The sequence below is a fragment of the Geotrypetes seraphini genome, chromosome 2 (assembly GCF_902459505.1).
Source record: "Geotrypetes seraphini chromosome 2, aGeoSer1.1, whole genome shotgun sequence".
NCBI lineage: Eukaryota > Metazoa > Chordata > Amphibia > Gymnophiona > Dermophiidae > Geotrypetes > Geotrypetes seraphini.
In genome coordinates this window covers 159,389,346-159,408,973 of record NC_047085.1, presented here as the reverse complement: position 1 = coordinate 159,408,973, position 19,628 = coordinate 159,389,346, and the positions used below count along the sequence as shown (strand labels likewise).

The window sequence follows — 19,628 nt, the reverse complement described above, 5'->3', positions numbered from 1 at the left end:
ATGAGAGGCAGAGGAGGGAAAGCATACAGGAACAGATTGGACCAGTCGAGGAGAAATGCATCCGCTGCCAGACGGTGAGGAGAGTAGAGTCTGGAGCAGAATAGGGGCAGCTGGTGATTGTGAGGAGCTGCAAAGAGGTCTATCTGAGGAGTGCCCCATTGAGCGAAGATGGACTGTAGAGTGAAAGGATCGAGTGTCCACTCGTGAGGCTGGAGAATTCTGCTGAGCTTGTCCGCTAAGGAATTCTTCTCTCCCTGAATGTAGATAGCTTTCAGGAATAGATGGTGATTTATGGCCCAAGTCCAGATCTTCTGGGCTTCCTGGCACAAGAGGCGAGAGCCCGTTCCACCCTGCTTGTTGATGTAGTACATCGCAACTTGATTGTCTGTGCACAGCAGGAGAACTTGAGGGAAGAGAAGATGTTGGAAAGCCTTGGCATAAAACATCGCTCTGAGTTCCAGGAAATTGATGTGATGCTTCTTTTCCTGGGCTGTCCAAAGTCCTTGAGTTTGGAACTCGTTCAAATGGGCTCTCCAGGCATAAGGGGAGGCGTCGGTGGTGATGATAAGTTGATGAGGAGGTAGATGGAGCAGAAGACCTCTGGATAGATTTGAGGATATCAACCACCATTGTAGAGACTGACGAAGAGATGATGTGACAGATATGTGACGTGAGCAAGGATCCATCGCTTGGGACCACTGGGTAGCTAGGGTCCATTGAGGAGTGCGCAGGTGAAGACGTGCGAAGGGTGTAACATGAACTGTGGAAGCCATGTGACCCAAGAGTATCATCATTTGCTTGGCAGAGATGGAGAGTTGTAGAAGCACCTGCTGACACAGAGATAGAAGCGTTTGAAGACGGTTGGATGGCAGGAACGCTCTCATGAGGACTGTGTCCAAGACAGCTCCGATGAATTGAAGTCTCTGAGTGGGAATGAGATGAGATTTGGGTAGATTGATCTCGAACCCCAGAAGTTGAAGAAACATGATGGTTTGGTTGGTGGCCAGGAGAACAGTCTGAGATGAATTGGCCTTGATTAACCAGTCGTCCAGGTAAGGAAAGACCTGAAGGTGGGTGATCGTAGAAAGGCAGCCACCACAATCAGACATTTGGTGAACACTCTTGGAGAGGAGGCAAGACCGAAGGGCAGCACCTTGTATTGGTAATGACAACGATTGATCATGAAGCGTAGGTACTGTCTGGAGGCCAGATTGACCGGTATATGAGAGTATGCTTCTTTGAGATCGAGGGAGTCGCCTTGATTGAGAAGAGGGTAAAGAGTGGCCAGAGAAAGCATTTTGAATTTCTCTTTGACCAAGCATTTGTTTAGATCGCGAAGATCTAGAATGGGTCTTAGATCTCCTGTCTTTTTGGGGACTAGAAAATAACGGGAGTAGAATCCCTGCCCTCTCTGATCTAGAGGAACTTCCTCTATAGCGTTCAGAAGGAGGAGGGATTGAACTTCTTGAAGAAGGAGGGAAGACCGAGGAGTGTTGAAAGCAGACTCTCTTGGTAGACTTTGGGCAGGAGGTGTCTGAAAGTTGAGAGAGTAGCCGTGACGGATGATGTTGAGGACCCACAGGTCCAAGGTGATGATTTCCCAACGGCTTATGAAATGTATAAGGCGTCCTCCTATGGGCTGTGGAAGATGAGTAGAAGGAGGAAGATTGGCTATGTCCAGGAGAATCAAGTCAAAAGGGCTGAGTTGACTTTTGAGAAGGAGGAGGTTTCACTTGCTGTTGCTGCTGGGCAAGTCGAGCAGTTTGCCTCTGTTGCTGCCTCTGACGCCTGGGTTGTTGCTGTGTTTGAGGTAAGGGACGAGCCACAAACCTTCGTTGGTAGGCCGATTGTTGACGAAAAGGCCTAGAAGGTGGGGTCTTCTTCTTTGTCTTAAGGAGAGTATCCCATCGAGTTTCATGAGCTGAGAGTTTCTGAGTAGTAGAGTCCATGGATTCTCCGAACAGCTCATCTCCTAAGCAAGGTGCATTGGCCAGTCGATCTTGGTGATTGACATCGAGTTCGGACACTCTGAGCCAGGTCAGTCGTCGCATAGCCACTGACATAGCCGTGGCTCTAGAGGTCAGCTCAAAAGTGTCATAAATTGATCTGACCATGAACTTGCGCAGTTGCAAGAGCGATGAAGAAGCTTGGCGAAAGGCTGGTTTCTTACGGTCAGGGAGATATTTCTCAAAAGATGACAAACTTTGAATAAGATGCTTAAGATAAAAGGAAAAATGGAAAGCATAGTTTCCTGACCTGTTCGCTAGCATTGCATTTTGATACAGCCTTTTGCCAAACTTATCCATGGCCTTACCTTCCCTGCCAGGAGGGACAGAGGCATACACACTAGCCCCCGTGGATTTCTTTAAAGTAGACTCTACTAATAAAGACTCATGGGGAGTTGAGGCTTGTCAAAGCCTGGAATTGGTATGACCTTATATAAGGAGTCCAGTTTACGGGGAGCTCCTGGAATGGTCAAAGGTGTCTCTAGATTCTTGTAAAATGTCTCTCTTACAATGTCATGGAGAGGCAGCTTGAGAAATTCCCTTGGAGGCTGGTCAAAGTCAAGAGCATCTAAAAATGCCTTGGATTTTTTGGATTCAGCCTCCAAGGGAATAGATAAAGAGTCACACATCTCTTTAAGAAAAGAGGTGAAAGAAGTTGCATCAGGTTTGGAAGATGGATCAAAACCAGAAGGATCCTCATCCCCTGATGAACACTCTCCCTCAGAGAGGAAAGGCTCTTCTGAATCACCCCACAGATCAGGGTCCCTCACCTGAAAACTGCGGTCCCGTGACTCCGGTGTGGAGGGTTCTAGGTGTCGAGTTTTATGAGTCGACTTACCAGACCTCTGTGAACCGGTACCGGGAGACGTTAAGGGTTGTGCCGGTGCCGATGTTTGAACAGCCTGGTGTCTCGGTTCCGGTGCCAAGATTGGCATTGATACCGAAGAAGTGATGTGCCCCGGTACCGACAAAGTGGATGCCGATAGAGGGGGCTGCTGCACCGTCGGTACCGGCGGCTCAGACCGGACCGGACCGGGACTGGAAGGTTCGGAGTCAAAAGAGCAGGGAGTAGCTGTTGGAGTTGTTCCTTTAGCTGGACCTGCAGGACTGCGGCAATGCGCTCGTCCAATGAAGGCACCGGTATCGCTTTTTTCTTCTGCGGTACCTTGGGTGCCGCTCTACACTCCGAAGAGGAACCCGATGTCGAGGGGCTCACCTCAATCGGGACGGAGCGCTTCCGTGGACGCCTCGTGGTCGGCAGGATTGGACTCGCTGCTACTGAGACCGGAGGACGCTCCAACGGGGAAGGCTTCTTAGCCGGCTTACCTGCGGGGTGCGACGCCGGCGCAGTATCGCGCGGTGTCGACGAAGTCGGTGCCGACTGAGATGGAGCCGACGTCGGTGCCGGTGGTGCGGAATCAGACATCTCGGTGCCGAACAATAACTGCTGCTATATCTGGCGTTTTTTAAGTGTTCTCTTCTTTAAAGTCACACAGCGGGAGCAGGTAGACGCTCGATGGTCAGGACCAAGACACTGCAGACACCAGTTGTGTGGGTCTGTCAGTGAAATTGGTCGAGCGCACCGCTGGCACTTTTTAAACCCGGGTTGAGGGGGCATGAAAGTAAATACGGCTTCTGCCAAATCGAAGACCGAGGCCTCGATGATGGCAATAGGCCCCGCCGGGGCTAAACGAAAACTGAAGAAAAAAAAAATTAAGTTTTTTTTTTTTTTTTTTAGAAAAGAAAAGAAATAACGGAAATAAAATTTCCAAAAAGGGTTTACGCGAGCGGGAAGGCGATATAAAGTAGAAAAAATAACTTTCAACAGCCGTTGAAAGAAACGCGTCTTCTTAGCTCCGCGGAAACTAAGAAACTGGGGACCGCGCGCCTCTGTCGGGCGGGAAGGCACTCGCGCGTGCGCGGTGCGGCCTACCAGAACTTTCCAAGTTCTTAGAGTGCAATCACTCTAAAATTGTCCGTACCGGGGCTCCGTCGGTGCCGTCACCCATCAGTCAAGAATATGCTGCCTGCTTGTCCTGGGATAAAAACGGCTTCTGCCAAATCGAAGGCCGAGGCCTCGATGGTGGCAACAGGCCCCACCGGGGCGAAAAAAGAATTGAAAAAAACCCAAAGTTTTTTGTTTGTTTTTTTTAAATAAAGAAAAGAAAATGAAGGAAATAATATTTCCTTAAGGGTTTACGCGAGCGGGAAGGCGATACCAAAAAAGTCTTTCAACAGCCGTTGAAAGAAACACATCTTCTTAGCTCCGCGGAAACTAAGAAACTGGGGACCGCGCGCCTCTGTCGGGCGGGAAGGCACTCGCGCGTGCGCGGTGCGGCCTACTAGAACTTTCCAAGTTCTTAGAGTGCAATCACTCTAAAATTGTCCGTACCGGGGCTCCGTCGGTGCCGTCACCTATCAGTCAAGAATATGCTGCCGGCTTGTCCTGGGATAATGACTTAATTGTATTTTCTATCTTGTAAGAAATATTTGAGTATGATCCATATTTATTGTATCTTTTAGTCTCTTTTTATGTCGAAACACCTTTGAGACAAATTAATTTTGATTCTGATTTTGAATTAATTGTAATCTGTATATTTCTGAGAAACCTTTTGACGATTATTGTAATTCACTTTATGTCTAGCTTTTTCTTATTGTAAACCGCCTCGAACTGAAGGTTTGCGGTATATAAAAAAATAAATTATTATTATTATTATCTGTCTTGTTTAAATTGTAAGCTCTTTTGAACATGGACTGTCTCTTCTGTGTTTTGATGTACAGTGCTGTGTATTAGAGAATGACACGGTGGCGGTTTACCCGCGGCCACCGCATTTTAGCCGCGGGTCACCCGCCGAAAACGGGGAAGAAAACTAGCAGTCGCTGCGGCGACGGGGACAAGGCCATTCACCGCCCACGGGGCGGTGAATGGTCTTGTCCCCGCAGTGAGGCATGAAGGATTGCGCGGTCCCCGCAGCTCACACCCGCCTGCCCAATCGATTCTAGTGTTTAGCCAGCTCTCTCCCTTCTCCTCACCTTAGTTTGTAGATTTTCTTTTTCGGCGACCCGCACGCTATCAGAGAGCCGCGCACACGCGGCTGCTCAGTGTTCAATCTTCTGCTCTGACGCAACCGGAAACAGGAAGTTGCAGCAGAGCAGAAGATTGAACACTGAGCAGCCGCGCGTGCGCGGCTCTCTGATAGCGTGCGGGTCGCCGAAAAAGAAAATCTACAAACTAAGGTGAGGAGAAGGGAGAGAGCTGGCTAAACACTAGAATCGATTGGGCAGGCGGGTGTGAGCTGCGGGGACCGTGCGATCGCTAGTGTTCCCGGCTCAAATTGGAAGGAGGGAGTGAAAGGGAAAGAGATTCTGGGCCAAGGGGATGAAGTCGGAAAGAAAAACCCACAGCAGGAAAGAAAGGGAAGGACTGGCAGGTGAGCCAGATGCTAGAAGCAGGGGGGGGGAAGAAAGAGGGAAAAAAGCTAGATGGGGTTGAAAAGAAGAGACACACTGGTATGGAAGAGGAAGATAGGGGAAATCTGGACACAGGAAGGTAACAGAAAGAGGGGAAATTATGTGCATGGGGCATAGGGACAGAGACATAAAGGGGACATGCCATGGGGATGGTATATGGACACAGGGGGGGCAATGACAGATACATAGGGGAGATATTAGAAATGGAGAAAATAGGAGCACAGAAGCGAGATGGTTTGTGGGGATGGGACAGGGACCGAGCTTGCAGGCTCCAGTGGCTTGCACAAATTACATTGTAACGTGCCATGAAAATAAGAGGAAGGAAGGTAGATAGGCCACGCGAGAGGAGCTGAAGGGTAGTAGAAAGGAACAGATGGTAAAGGAGGGAGGGAAGGGTGGTGGTGGAAAGGAATAGAACAGACATTGAAGGAGGGTGGAGAGGAACAGACCCCCAAGGGAAATGTGGAAGACAGAGTGGGAAGAAGACAGATGCCAGACTATGCAGGAGCGGAGGGAAGAAGATGGGTGCTAGACCAATTGGGGGGGGGGGTTAAGGGAGAGGCACAGTAACAGCAAATGGAAGACGCAGAGAGAAGACACACAGTGGATGGAAGGAATTCAATGAGAAGATGTGGAAAGCAGAAACCAGACAACAAAGGTAGAAAAAAAAATTATATTTATTTATTTATTTTTTGCTTTAGGATAAAATAGTATATTAGTTGTGTTGATAAAAATTTATAAACAAAGCCCTGCCAGCTGAACATCTCTTTCTCTAGTTCAGCAGCAGGAACTTTGATTTATAAGAAAGGAATAAGCTAAATATTACAGTACTAAGGCTTATATGGATGCAGCGGGGACGGTGACGGGGCGGTGAATGGGATGGCAGTGGCGGTGACGGGGCTGTGAAAGGGATGGCGGTGACGGTGACGGGGCGGTGAAGGGAACGGCGGTGACGGGGAGGTGCAGAGGATGGTGGGCCGGTGACGGGGACAGATTTTTTCCCCGTGTCATTCTCTACTGTGTATGTCTAGTAGCACTGTATAAGTAATTAGTAGTAGTAGTAGTAGTAGTAGAATAAGTTCACCAAAATCCCGGCAGACTCCAGAAGGATCTAAGACAGGGGTGTCAAAGTCCCTCCTCGAGGGCCGCAATCCAGTCTGGTTTTCAGGATTTCCCCAATGAATAAGCATGAGATCTATTTGCATGCACTGCTTTCACTGTATGCTAATAGATCTCATGCATATTCATTGGGGAAATCCTTTAAACCCAACTGGATTGTGGCCCTCGAGGAAGGACTTTGACATCCCTGATTTAGGAGAAGTGCTGGCAAAACATCCACCCCCTCCTTCCTTACTCCATTTCTCATACTCCCTCAATACGTCAATTCAAGTATGTGTGAATTGTGATAGGATGTGTTCATGTTGCTGGGCTACATGGTTATTATTTTAAAATACAGCAACCAAAAAACCACACTACTCTTGCTTTCTGTTTAAGAGGTTTCTAATGGTCAGGTTAAGTAATACATATCTTCAGAACGATTTAAAGGTTGTCATCGGTCATATACCAGGGACAAACAATAGTACTGTCAACAAACATGGTGCTCGCAGGGCATGCATGCTGAACTGAAAGTTATGAGGTAGCCACCCTACATTTCATTATAGCCACCAGGATATTAAACCTGATACGTATCATGCTTAGGAGTCCTTTTATTAAGGTGCACTAATAGATTTAGCATATCCTAACAAATTAGTGTGTGTAAACCGCCTAGAAGTCGCAAGATTGTTGGCGGTATATAAGAATAAAGTTATTATTATTATTATTATTAAATGCTAAGAATCCCATACATGTACATTGGGCTGTGTGGCATTTAACGAGCGTTAAATTCATTAGTGCACCTCAGTGAGATATGCGTATGTTCAAGCACTATTATTATGGCATCATAGGTAGGGAAACCTATAATTATTGAAGTTATGCTGTAGTCTTCACAAAAAAAAAACAACACCCACCCACCGAAATATGATGTTTTATGTTATGGCTGTTAGTTGTTCTAATAAAGACAGTGTAAAGATAAATATTATGACTTCTGTAATGAGCATAACAGCCCACTGAATCAGAGGGTAGAGCTACCCTTCACTGCTTTACCATCAATTGCTTTTTTATGGTTTCAGACATTAAAAAAACATACCATAAAATAAAACTTTATGAACTGGAGATACCTCACAGTTCTATGCAATTCACAAAGGTTAAAATCAGCACATTAACTGTTGAATTTGCAATCAATTAAAACCACACAATAATCATTTTCCAAATTTACTACACAAATACATTTTCATTACTCTTCTAAAATACATGTAAGAGAATGATAGTGAAATTAAGGGCTTCTTTTAATAAGGTGCGCTAGCGGTTTTAGCGTGCGTTAATGCCTCCACAGAGCTTGTGTTAGTATTTTTTGTTTAGCACGTGATTAGCGCGTGCTAATCTTTACACTGCGTTAGGGCTTTGACACGTGGAATAGCGTGCGCTACATTGCCGCGCGCACCAGACCTTAATGCCAGCATTGAGCTGGCGTTAGCTCTAGAAGCATAGCGTGCAGTATAGCGCGCGGTAATTTCCTGCGTGCACTAAAAACGCTAGCACACCTTAGTAAAAAGAGCCCTAAGTGTCAAATTATAGATTCCCATTTGGCCGCTTGGAAGTAAGTAGATTGGTTCCATATCTTTAATATTTGCATTTCTTTACTGACGGAAAAGTGAAATAAGTAATATTTCGAAAAGATTATTTGGCTAAAGAAATGAAAGATGAGCATATAAGTAAGAAGGAACTAAACCAAACATGATCTTATAACAAACACATACCAATTGGAATAATATCTTGGAGCCTGTACTGGGAGTCAATATAATTTCTGGTAAAAATAAACAAACAAACAAACAGAAAGATGATCAAATTTCTTCAGATTAAATATCAGATGTACTGTGGAATTTTGAATAATTTGTAACTTTTGGAAATTTTTATAGGAACCTGCTAAGTATATTATATTGCGATAATCTAGGATACTGGGCATTGTCTGGGTATCTTCATAGAGAGAGAATTTAATAAACACTGAGGGGCAGAACATAAGAACATAAGCATTGCCTCTGCCGAGTCAGACCATAGGTCCATCATGCCCAGCAGTCCGCTCCCGCGGTGGCCCCCCAGGTCAGTGACTTGTAAGTGATCCTTTATTTAAGACATTTTGTCCTGTATAGTACCCCTCTAACTATACCCTTCAATCCCCTTTTCCTTCAGGAACTTGTCCAACCCCTTTTTGAAACCCAAAATCGTACTCTGCTCTACCACCTCCTCTGGAAGCGCATTCCAGGTATCCACTAGTGCTGCCCGATTCACGATTCGAATCGGTTCACCGATTCGAATCAGATGAATCAATTCGAATCGGTTCATTTTTGTAAAAAAACAGACTTAACGATTCATTCCAATTAAAGTTCATTCTTTTTTGACTGCCGGCCGCCGGACTCGTTTCCATCTAATGTAACTTCCGGTTTTGCAAAACCAGAAGTTACATCAGAAGAAACGAAAGAACGTGGGAGCGTCGAGGGGGAGCGAGCAGGCCTCGTGCAGCGGACCAGTCGGAAGCAAAGGGTATTTTTTGGCTGTCTCCGTATTTCTCCTCTCTTCCCCGCGATTCCACATCCAATCGAGTAAGTAACTGAACCGGCAGGGAGGGCTGAGAATCGGCAGGGGGTGCTCAGAATCGTCAGGGGGCTGAGAATCAGCAGAGGGGGCTCAGAATTGGCAGGGGGTGCTCAGAATCAGCAGGGGTGCTGAAAATCGGCAGGGGGGTTCAGAATTGGCAGGGGGGCTGAGAATCGGTAGGGGGGGCTCAGAATCGGCAGGGGGGCTGAGAATTGACAGGGGGTGCTCAGAATCGGCAGGGGGGCTGAGAATCGGAGGTGGTGCTCAGAATCGGCATGGGGGGCTGAGAATCAGCAGGGGGTGCTCAGAATCAGCAGGGGGGTTCTCAATCGGCAGGGGGGCTGAGGATCGGCAGGGGGTGATCAGAATCGGCAGGGGGGCTCAGAATCGGCAGGGGGCTCAGAATCGGCAGGGAGTGCTCAGAATCGGCAGGGGGGCTGGTGAGTCGGGGGCTGGGGATGGAAGCTGAAATCAGCAGGGGGGCTGGGGATGGAAGCTCAGAATCGACAGGGGGGCTGGGGATGGAAGCTGAAATTGGCAGGGGTCTGGGGATGGAAACTGAGAATCAGAATGGGGGCTTGTGAGTCTTGGGGGCTGGGGATGGAAGCTCAGAATCGGCAGGTGGGCTGGGGATGGAAGCTCAGAATCAGCAGGGTGGCTGGTGAGTCTGGGGGGCTGGGGATGGAAGCTGGGAATCTGAAGGGGGGCTGGTGAGGCTGGGGGGCTGGGGATGGAAGCTGGAAATCAGCAGGGGGGCTGGTGAGTCTGGGGGACTGGGGATGGAAGCTGGGAATTTTTGATATGATATTGCCTTGGTTAAATAAAATGTTTAAACTTAAAAAGCTGTGTCATTAACAGTGAATCAAATCGAAAAATCGATTCAACAGGGTGAATCGAATCGAATCGAAATATTTTTCTCTGAATCGGGCAGCACTATTATCCACCACCCTCTGTGTGAAGAAGCACTTCCTTGCATTCGTTCTGAATCTGTCTCCCTTCAATTTTCTTGAGTGCCCTCTTGTTCTTGTTTCCCCCACCAGTCTGAAGAATCTGTCCCTCTCTACCTTCTCTATACCCTTTATGATCTTGTAAGTTTCTATCATGTCCCCTCTAAGTCTCCGTTTTTCCAGGGAAAACAGCCCCAGTTTTTCCAGCCTCTCAGCTTATGGAAGGTTTTCCATGCCCCTTATCATTTTTGTTGCTCTTCTCTGGACTCTCTCGAGTGTCGCCATATCCTTCTTAAGGTACGGAGACCAGTACTGAACGCAGTATTCCAGATGCGGGCGCACCATTGCCCGATATAGTGGCAGGATAACTTCTTTGGTTCTGGTAGTGATTCCTTTTTTGATTCTGTAAAGGACGTCTAACTTTAGGTGTCCACAATGTTGACATCCATTGACTTAGGTATCCAAATATAGTGGATAATAAGCCCAATTAATGGCTTTAACAAGCAATAATTGGAAGTTAGACGTCCAATGGCTGGACGTGATTCACAAAATAGGCATCCACAATTTCATAGACGCCCATCGTAAAAAGCTGTGCCTAACAGGGTAGGTATGGGTGTAGCGTGGGCGTGGCTTCAATATAGATGCCCATTTACAGAATTGCATTCAGCACAGCATCCTAACACATCTATCCAATGCCTACGATGTAGGCGCTGCAAAACCAGGTCTACTTTTGGACGTTAGCTGGATGCAAGTTAGGTGGATGTGACTTAGGCATCACTTAGGCATGCCAGAGGAATCCACATATAGGTGAACGGGGCTCTATTTTGGGGGGTAAAGAGGACTCCAGTTTGATATTAAGATCAAAAGATATTTAATAATGCATTACTTAAACAAAGCACATGAAAAAAATATATATATTACATACTAAACCTTCTAGTTTTTAGGATAAAGAAGATTCCTATTTGATAATAATAGAAAAAGATGTTTAATAATGCATTACTCAAGCAAAGCACATGAAATATATATATATATATATATATATATATATATATATATATATATGTTAAGAAAATAAAAAGGGAAAACCCTACTCACAATGGCTGTAGTTCAGAGAAAGTGGACGTTTCTGATGCACAATCTTGACATCACTGTGACCTCATCAATATGCACCTAGATGACAGAATGTCACTAAAAAATAATAGGAACCTCTGCCTAAAAGGAAGCACCTGTGGCTCAGTGGTTAATGAAACTTCTTCCATCTTCCACAGGTCATGGGTTCTAATCTACACCCCTCCTCCCCCTAAGTACCTTAACAGATTCTTTTTGGTCTCATAAGAGAGTATAGGTTGTGGACTTTGCAATTTGCATTTGCACACTGTCATTTCCAGGGTCCAGAGGGAAACATTTTTTTCCCTGAGATGGCTAGTATCTCACAATGCAGAAACCCCTGCCTAAAAGAAATCTCCTATGGCTCAGTAGTTAAAGGCACTTTTTCCATTTTTCCAAAGTGCTGGGTTCAAATCCCTAGTATGGTCAGGACCCCAGCACATATTCCTATTGTTTTTTTGTGGCATTCTGCCATCTAGGTGCATATTTATGATGTCACAGTGATGTCAAGATTGTGCATCAGATATGTTCACTTGCTCTGAACTAAAGCCGTTGTGAGTAGGGATTCTCTTCTTATTTTCTTAGCCTTTTAGGAATGAGGTTTAGTATGCTATATATATTTCAAGTGCTTTGCTTGAGTAATGCATTATTAAACATCTTTTCCTATTATTATCAAAGAGGAGTCCTTTTTTCCCTCTCAAAATAGAAGGTTTAGTATGCAATATATATATTTTTTGCATGTGCTTTGCTTAATTAATGTATTATTAAACATCTTTTGACCTTAATGTTAAATTGGAGACCTCTATACCCCAAACAATAAGGCCCCATTCATCTATATGCGGATGCATCAAGTATGTCTAAGTCATAGCCTCCTAACTCAAGCCTATCTAGCACCCAACTCACCCTCAAAAGTAGACCCGCTTTTGCAAGGAGTCCTCTTTCCACCAAAAAATAGAGGATATAGTATGCAATATACAGTATATATATATATGTGTGTGTGTATGTATATATATATATATTTTATTTTATTTTTATGTGCTTTGATTGAGGAACAGAGGCCAAAAGAGGAACTGGACAAGTGTTGAAGGTACATGTTGGATATTTATCCTAGAGAAATGACTGCTTGTAAAGCAAGGATAAAAGCTTGGCTTTGGAAATGACATGCAGTTTGTGTGTGTGGTGCAATGATTAGAGCTACAGCCTTAGCACACTGACGTTGCTGGTTCAAATCCCCCAATGCTCCTTGAGATTATGGGCAACTGGAGCAGAAGATAAATATGATAAAGGAGCCAAATTTAAATATCACATTGGATATAAGTGGTATATAAAATATAATAGTGGTACCAGCATTTTACTGCATACAATTTTAATGTTAAAAACCCCCATAAAATCGCCGTTCTAATGATGTCATAATGCTAACACATGGTAACATTATAGTTAGATGTTATTAAGAAATCTATGTAATGCCTAAAATGCGATTTTGCAAAGGACATCTAACAATATAGATGCGCCTAGACTCACTCAGCACCGCTGAGCGTGATTCTCTATAGTGTGTCTATACATTATAGAATCGCGCTCAGCATTCTGCTGCTGGCCGTCTAAACAACACCTAACTTTTAGACTTCCTTTACAGAATCTGCCCCTGAATCTTAGTAGTCAAAAAAATTCTGTGCTAGGCGCTAGTCTATAAATGGAATTTATCTTATATAGAGTAACATTTAATGCTGATCCTGGATCAAATGCAAGCAATCTGAAAGATATGAAAAAAAAAAAAGAAGCTGAAAAAAGGGAAAACCAAGAAAGATCTGGCTCAAACATCTGAATAGTTTACATCCAAGAACAGCCGACCAATTTGATAACATACTGCAAGGAGGGAGATTAAAGACTAGTTGACAACTGGGAAGACCTACCTTCTTCAAAAAGACCCAACAAAATGGAGAGTCTCAAACAACTACAGGTCAATAACCTGTCTGTCAACAATGTTCAACCTGTTGACATCAATGGCATGACACAGTTTAGGGTCATTATGAAAGAGACAATTTGCTTCTAGAGCAGTGGTATCAAATGTCGGTCCTCAAGGGCCACAATCTAGTTGGGTTTTCAGGATTTCCCCAATGAATATGTATGATATCTATTAGCATACAATGAAAGTAGTGCATGCAAATAGATCTCATGCATATTTACTGGGAAAATCCTGAAAACCCGACTGGATTGCGGCTCTCGAGGATCGACATTTGACACCCCTGTTCTAGAGGAACAAAACAGACACCATCAAAATATCAGAGACATGAAAGATCAGCTTTTGATCGATAAAATACTCCTGGGAAACTGCAAACATTGAAAAATGAGCTTGAATGTAGTTTTGATTGATTGTAAGAAGGTTTTTAACTCATTGCTACACAGTTGGATTTTGAAATGCCTAGGAATAACTGGAGTGAGTGAAAATAGCAGAAACTTTCTGCAGAAAGTAACGAATCAATGGACAATGGAACTGAAAGTTAGCAGTAGGTCAGATGAACATCAGAACAGGAATATTTCAGAGGCACTCACTCTAACCTTTGTAGTTTGTGATCCCTGATTCCATTATTCATACTGAAAGAACAGCCTTAGGCTATCAGATTGGGATGACATCTCCCAAAATTTTGCCATCTACTGTACAACTAATATTTTGAAGCTCTGTGAAAAGTCAGAGATGGAAATTGGACCATTCCTAAATAATGTCTAAATATTCAATAAAGATATTGCCATTGAATTTGGATTAAACAATTGTGCCATCCTATGAAAAATGGTTGTCATTGAAGGCATATAAATGTTCCTTAAGTAGTTCACAGAGGGATTAGACAGTGAAGGAGCCTACAAATATCCAGGCATTCTATAGATAGATAAAATCAAACATATGGACGGTAAAGAACACAATCACCAAAGACTACATCAGAAAGGTTAGGAATATCCTGAAAGCTCAATTCACTGAAACAGGGTTCCCGAGATTATCCTGAAAATTATAGACTATTATAAAGAACAAAATTACAGAGCATATGCATAAGCATGAATTAATGAGACAAAGCCAACATGAATTTATTCAAGGGAAATCTTGCCTCACCAATCTACTACATTTCTTGAAGGGGTAACTAAACATGTGGCTAAAGATAAGCCAGTTGATATTGTGTATCTGGATTTTCAAAAGGCATTTGACAAATTAGCTCATGAATAACTCCCAAGGAAATTAAAGAGTTATAGAATAGGATGAAATGCCTTATTATGTTCTAAGAACTGGTTAAAAGATAAAAAAATAGATTAAATGGTCAGTCTTCTCAATGCAGAAGGGGGGTTCCCCAGGGGTATGATCTGGAACTGCTGCTTTTTAATAACTCAAAATTATTCAAAGTTGTTAAATCATAAGAGGATTGTGACCCCCGAACACCCCGCACACACACACTGTCCAAGGAAGGAGGGAATGGGCATCCCTCCTGCTGGCCGACTTGTGGTGGGGTTCGGGGATTCCCTGCCGCGGCTGCTCAGCTGATCGCGATAGGGAGATTTCCTTGCCACAATCAGTTTAGCGGCCGCGTCTAATTGAAATGTAGGCGAGCATTTCAATGGCCTACATTTCAGGCACCTATCGTGGCCCTAGGGAGATGCCTAGGGCTGCTTAATCTTGAAAACGGACACTTTCGGGCCCATACCAAGCCTTGGGCGAGCTTAAGCATCCCTACATGCTTCCCTCAACCGCAACAGACCCTTACAGTATAGGCGGCCTGCCTTGGGTTGTTTTTTTGGGGGGGAAAATGTGCATCCACATTGGCTGGTTAAGACAGCGGTAGGATGCCTACTGCTGCTTACAACCGGGACTCCGTTTATAAAATATGGCCCTAACTGCGAATATTCAGCACACTAAATATTTGCATTTTATTGGTTAAGTGCTATTTAACCAGTCAGCGACGTTTCTGGCAGATTAAATATTGCTAAATATCAGCCGGATTGACCTCTATCAAGCAGCAGGACATAGCCACAAGTACCTCATCCCCACAATTAAAAGACATAATACAGCTTTCTTCCCCCATTTCCCTAGTCCTGTCCTCACACTATCTCTAACTCTAGTAGTTTTTGTAGATTGGCTAGTCACAATCTCCCAAATTTCTATCCTTGGCCTATATTCGAGTCAACCATCCCCATTCCTTTGGTAGTGATAGGGAGAGAAGGTGCCTCAACTTATATGGAGGTGAGGAATGGCCTAGTGGTAGAGCTGCTGCCTCAGCACCCTGAGGCTGTAGGATTGAATCCCAGCACTGCGTCTTGTGACCCTGGTCAAGTCATTTAATCCTCCATTGCCCCAGGTACAAAATAATATATGTAAACCACTTTGACTATGAAGCCACAAAAAAAAAAGGTATACAAGACCTATTCCCCCCACCACCCTTAAGAACATAAGAATTGCCGCTGCTGGGTCAGAACAGTGGTCCATAGTGCCCAGCAGTCCACTCATGGGGCAGCCCTTAGGTCAAAGACCAGTGCTCTAAATGAGTCCAGCCTCACCTGCGTACGTTCCGGTTCAGCAAGAACTTGTCTAACTTTGTCTTGAATCCTTATATTTAGATGGGCTTATATTCAAGTAAGCACAGTATGTGAACAATTACTATAGTCCTTATACAAGCTGCTAAAGAACAAGCTTTTCAGTGCAGAAAAGGAAAAATTAAAAAAAGAGAACTGCTACCCATTAAACAGGACTCCAAGTTTCCCTTTTGCCCAATGGAAATTCCTTACCTGTGAAAGCATTTGTGGCCTGAGAACCAGCTTCCTGCATACTGCTCTGCCAGCAAAGCTTGTAATTCCAACCTTAACCTGTCCACACAAGACAATTACTAGGCAAGAAGCTGTCAAGTCACTTCCATCTTAGCTGGCCAAAGTCCATTTGTCACCACTCAAAACCATCTAAGACCATCGAACTCCCACCTTTACCGTTCCCAGACCTTGTAAGCAGATGCAGCCAAGGCACTGTAATGAGCCTTGTAGGATGAAGTTACTTCAGCCGTCCAGCCAGAGAAACTTTGCCATGGTGGCGCTCTTAAAACTCCAAAAACCAAGACGCCATGAACCGGCTTTCCTCGATATTTATATTTATCAATTCCTACTGATATTTTGTTGTCAGCAGCCCAGCATCCTTTGTTTCTCCAGAACTCTATTTCTGTTAACGTCCAACAGTCTCTTGTCTTGTCTTTCATGCGTTCTCCTTTCTCACCTCAGCGAGTTCCCTAAAGATAAAAAGGAAACATATGTAAAAATTATGTTTCTTGATGACCTAAATAAATATTAAAATTAACAGCCCCAGATAAATGGGGGAAAACCCCCCAAAAAACAAATGCACTTTCAAGGATAACAAATGAGATCCTCAGAAGGGAAATACTGTCGTTTTTGCTGGAATACAAAGTGTGGCCTTATAATACTTTGAAGTGCAACAATAAACAGTGCTGAGGGGCTTGTGCCTATCTCACAAACCATGAGGTGATTTGCATACCAAAGGCCACATTTAGTAGAGATGAAACGTGATGTGTGTTAGGAGGAAAGCTTCTCCACAACAACAGAATTGCAATTAATAGGAAAAAATATGCTATATTCCCAAGAGATCTCTAACATACAATATTCTTAGTTGCAAAGAATAAATCAAGCATTTTATTAAATTATCACTTTTGAATAATACACAGGAGAACATAGATATAGATATATTAGGAGTTTAAGCATAGTAGTAGACTCGGCTTGGTGTCTCTATGGTAACCTACATCTACTTTGTCAAACAAGATCATACATAGTATATCTAACAGAAGAAAATCAAAGACAAGTAATGCAAGCAATGGTTATTTTGACTATAATCTGGAGAACTTGAAGTTAGATCAAACGTTGCAATGCAGATTATAATTGATACAAAATACTGAGGCAATGGTACTTTAAAAAGGCAGGGAAATGAGACTGAGGGAAAGGAAGACAAAGGATCTTCAGGTCAATTTTGGCTAGTGCAAATCAGCATTTTTTTATTTTTTTTTTAAACACCAATCACCATGAGCTTTTTATATCAAAATATTTGGCGTTAGCTATCCTGGATAATAGCATGGAACATTTGGGTATAATGAGCCTGATGGTACTTATCCACGTATCAGCAATATTCAGATAGGTACCTGGATAAAGTTAGGCTGTGAGGTAAGAGTGCAGAAATATGGGGATGAGAAACGGGTTGCAGGAGGAGGAGGAGGAGTTGGGTGATAACTGAAAAAGGATAGAGGTCTATAAAGTGAATGAGAGGCAAAGAAAGAAGACAAGTCTTTGAAGGAGATCTGAGGAGGAGCATAAAAGGGGAAATGAAAGCCTGGATAGGCAGTAATGTAACAGAAAGAGAATGAAGGGAGTCGGGAGATGACCAATAGGGAAAGAAGCAATGAGAGGCAGAGGATGGCAAATCAGGCTGTGAAGGGGATGGGTACAGAAAAAGGAAATAAGGACTAGAAAGTGAGTGAAAGATGGGGGAATAGGTGGATAGAGAAGGAATGAGAGAGATGGGTAAGTAGGTGTAAGGTGAAGAGAGGGAGACTGAAAATCTGAGGGGAAAAGGAAGAATGAAATGTAGATATAGTTAGGTAAAAAAAAAAATGGAGATGAGAAAAATGGAGTCAAAAGGCAGATGAGATAAAACAAGAGTCAATGTAAGAGGAAGATATCAGTAAGGAAAGGAAGAAGATAGGAGAATGAAGAAAGAGAAAAGGAAATGTGATCCTGGAAAAAAAAATTAGGAGAAAGTTTTCATAGGTGGGGTTGGTGCAATTGGCATTCTTGGTGCTGATGTAGTATGATAAGGTTCTGTGTGTTCATTTGCAGAGGTTTGAACACAGTATCTGGCGATGGAGAGACATTATACTGCTTTCACTGATACAAATGATACCATAACTGTTTGTATGTTGAATTGAAAAATGAAAAATGCTACTTCCATTCTATACTTGTTGAACCATATTGTACTAGAATCCTTTTTCTACTCCCACACACTATATCTAAAAAGTTTAAAACCAAAAGCATATATATGTGGCATTTAACATGCTGCTCAGCAGGCTTATCTTTTAACAAAATTCTCAAACTGAATAGAATCTTAAAATGATACCAGTTGCTCCCATAACTGACTAGATATTTACATTGAAATTTAAGAAAAAGGGAAACCAAAGACTAGGGGGGGACACTCGATGAAACTTCAGGGAAATACTTTTAAAATCAATGGGAGGAAATATTTTTTCACTCAAAGAATAGTTAAGCTTTGGAATGCGTTGCCAGAGGTTGTGGTAAAAGCGGATAGCGTAGCTGGTTTTAAGAGAGGTTTGGACAAATTCCTGGAGGAAAAGTCCATAGTCTGTTATTAAGACATGGGGGAAGCCTCTGCTTGCCCTGGATCAGTAGCATGGAATGTTGCTAATTTTTGGGTTTTGGCCAGGTACTAGTAACCTGGATTGGCCACCGTGTGATCGGGCTACTGGGCTTGATGGGCCAGTGGTCTGACTCAGTAAGGCTATTCTTATGTTCTTATCACAGCCAATGCCTTAAGTCAGTGGTCTCCAATGTGCAGCCCTCGATATCTTTTGAGGCCCTCAGTTGGCTGAAATGCTCTTCAAACCGTGTAACTGCATTAATTTCAATCTTGCCTACTGCAAACAATCTCTTAAGTGTGTTACTCAGGTGTTTCATTTATGAAATTTGCTATTGTTGATAATCCAAAATAAAGTGAGTTTTTAAAATCAAGTTTTCAAGTTTCAAGTTATATTAAAATTTTGATGTATCACAATATCATAAATTCAAAGCGAGCGATTTACAATTAAAAACGGGGGTCTCAGTTATTAACTACAACAAACACACAAACATTACATACGTAGGGGAAGTGGGGAGAGCTATAATAAGCATAGTAAAGTAAACAAGAAAGGAAAGCACAATGGAAGGGTAAGAATTTTAAAAGTGTAATAAAAAAGTAAAAAGGAAATGAAAAAGATTTATTTATTTTTAATTTCTCGCGGCCTGGGACAAAGGAAGCGAAAGTTTCTGCAATGAACGGGGTCAAAAGAGAATCCGGCAATTATGTCTCAAAGGTATCCTTATACAATCAGCATTTTAACAGTCCTTTAAATTTACTTAGCGATTTTTCTTCCTTAATAAGTGCTGTTAAGAGTTCCATATTCTGGGCGCGGTAACAGCAAAGATTGTATCTTGTCTTGTACTTTTTATACTAAGCAATGAAATTACTAGAAGGTTTTTGTCCTCTGATCTCAAACTTTCTAGTAGGAATATATGGAATAATATACCTTTCTAGGAATGATGGGGCTTTAGTTGTTAATATTTTGAATGTTAATAATGCTATTTTAAAGGTGACTCTGTGGACAATTGGTAG

At 43.2% G+C, this 19,628-nt stretch overlaps 1 protein-coding gene across 4 annotated transcripts in view; it reads right to left on the bottom strand.

Annotated features, from left to right (window-relative positions):
* The window catches only part of LDLRAD4 (low density lipoprotein receptor class A domain containing 4), a 766,771-nt gene that overhangs the window by 495,892 nt on the left and 251,251 nt on the right, over positions 1 to 19,628 (bottom strand). For all 4 annotated transcript variants that reach the window (XM_033934148.1, XM_033934146.1, XM_033934145.1 and 1 more), the window contains one exon: positions 15,983 to 16,470. In XM_033934148.1, coding sequence (XP_033790039.1) covers positions 15,983 to 16,022 — 40 coding nt within the window. In that variant the 5' untranslated portion in view covers positions 16,023 to 16,470. The remainder of the gene's footprint in view (positions 1 to 15,982; positions 16,471 to 19,628) is intronic.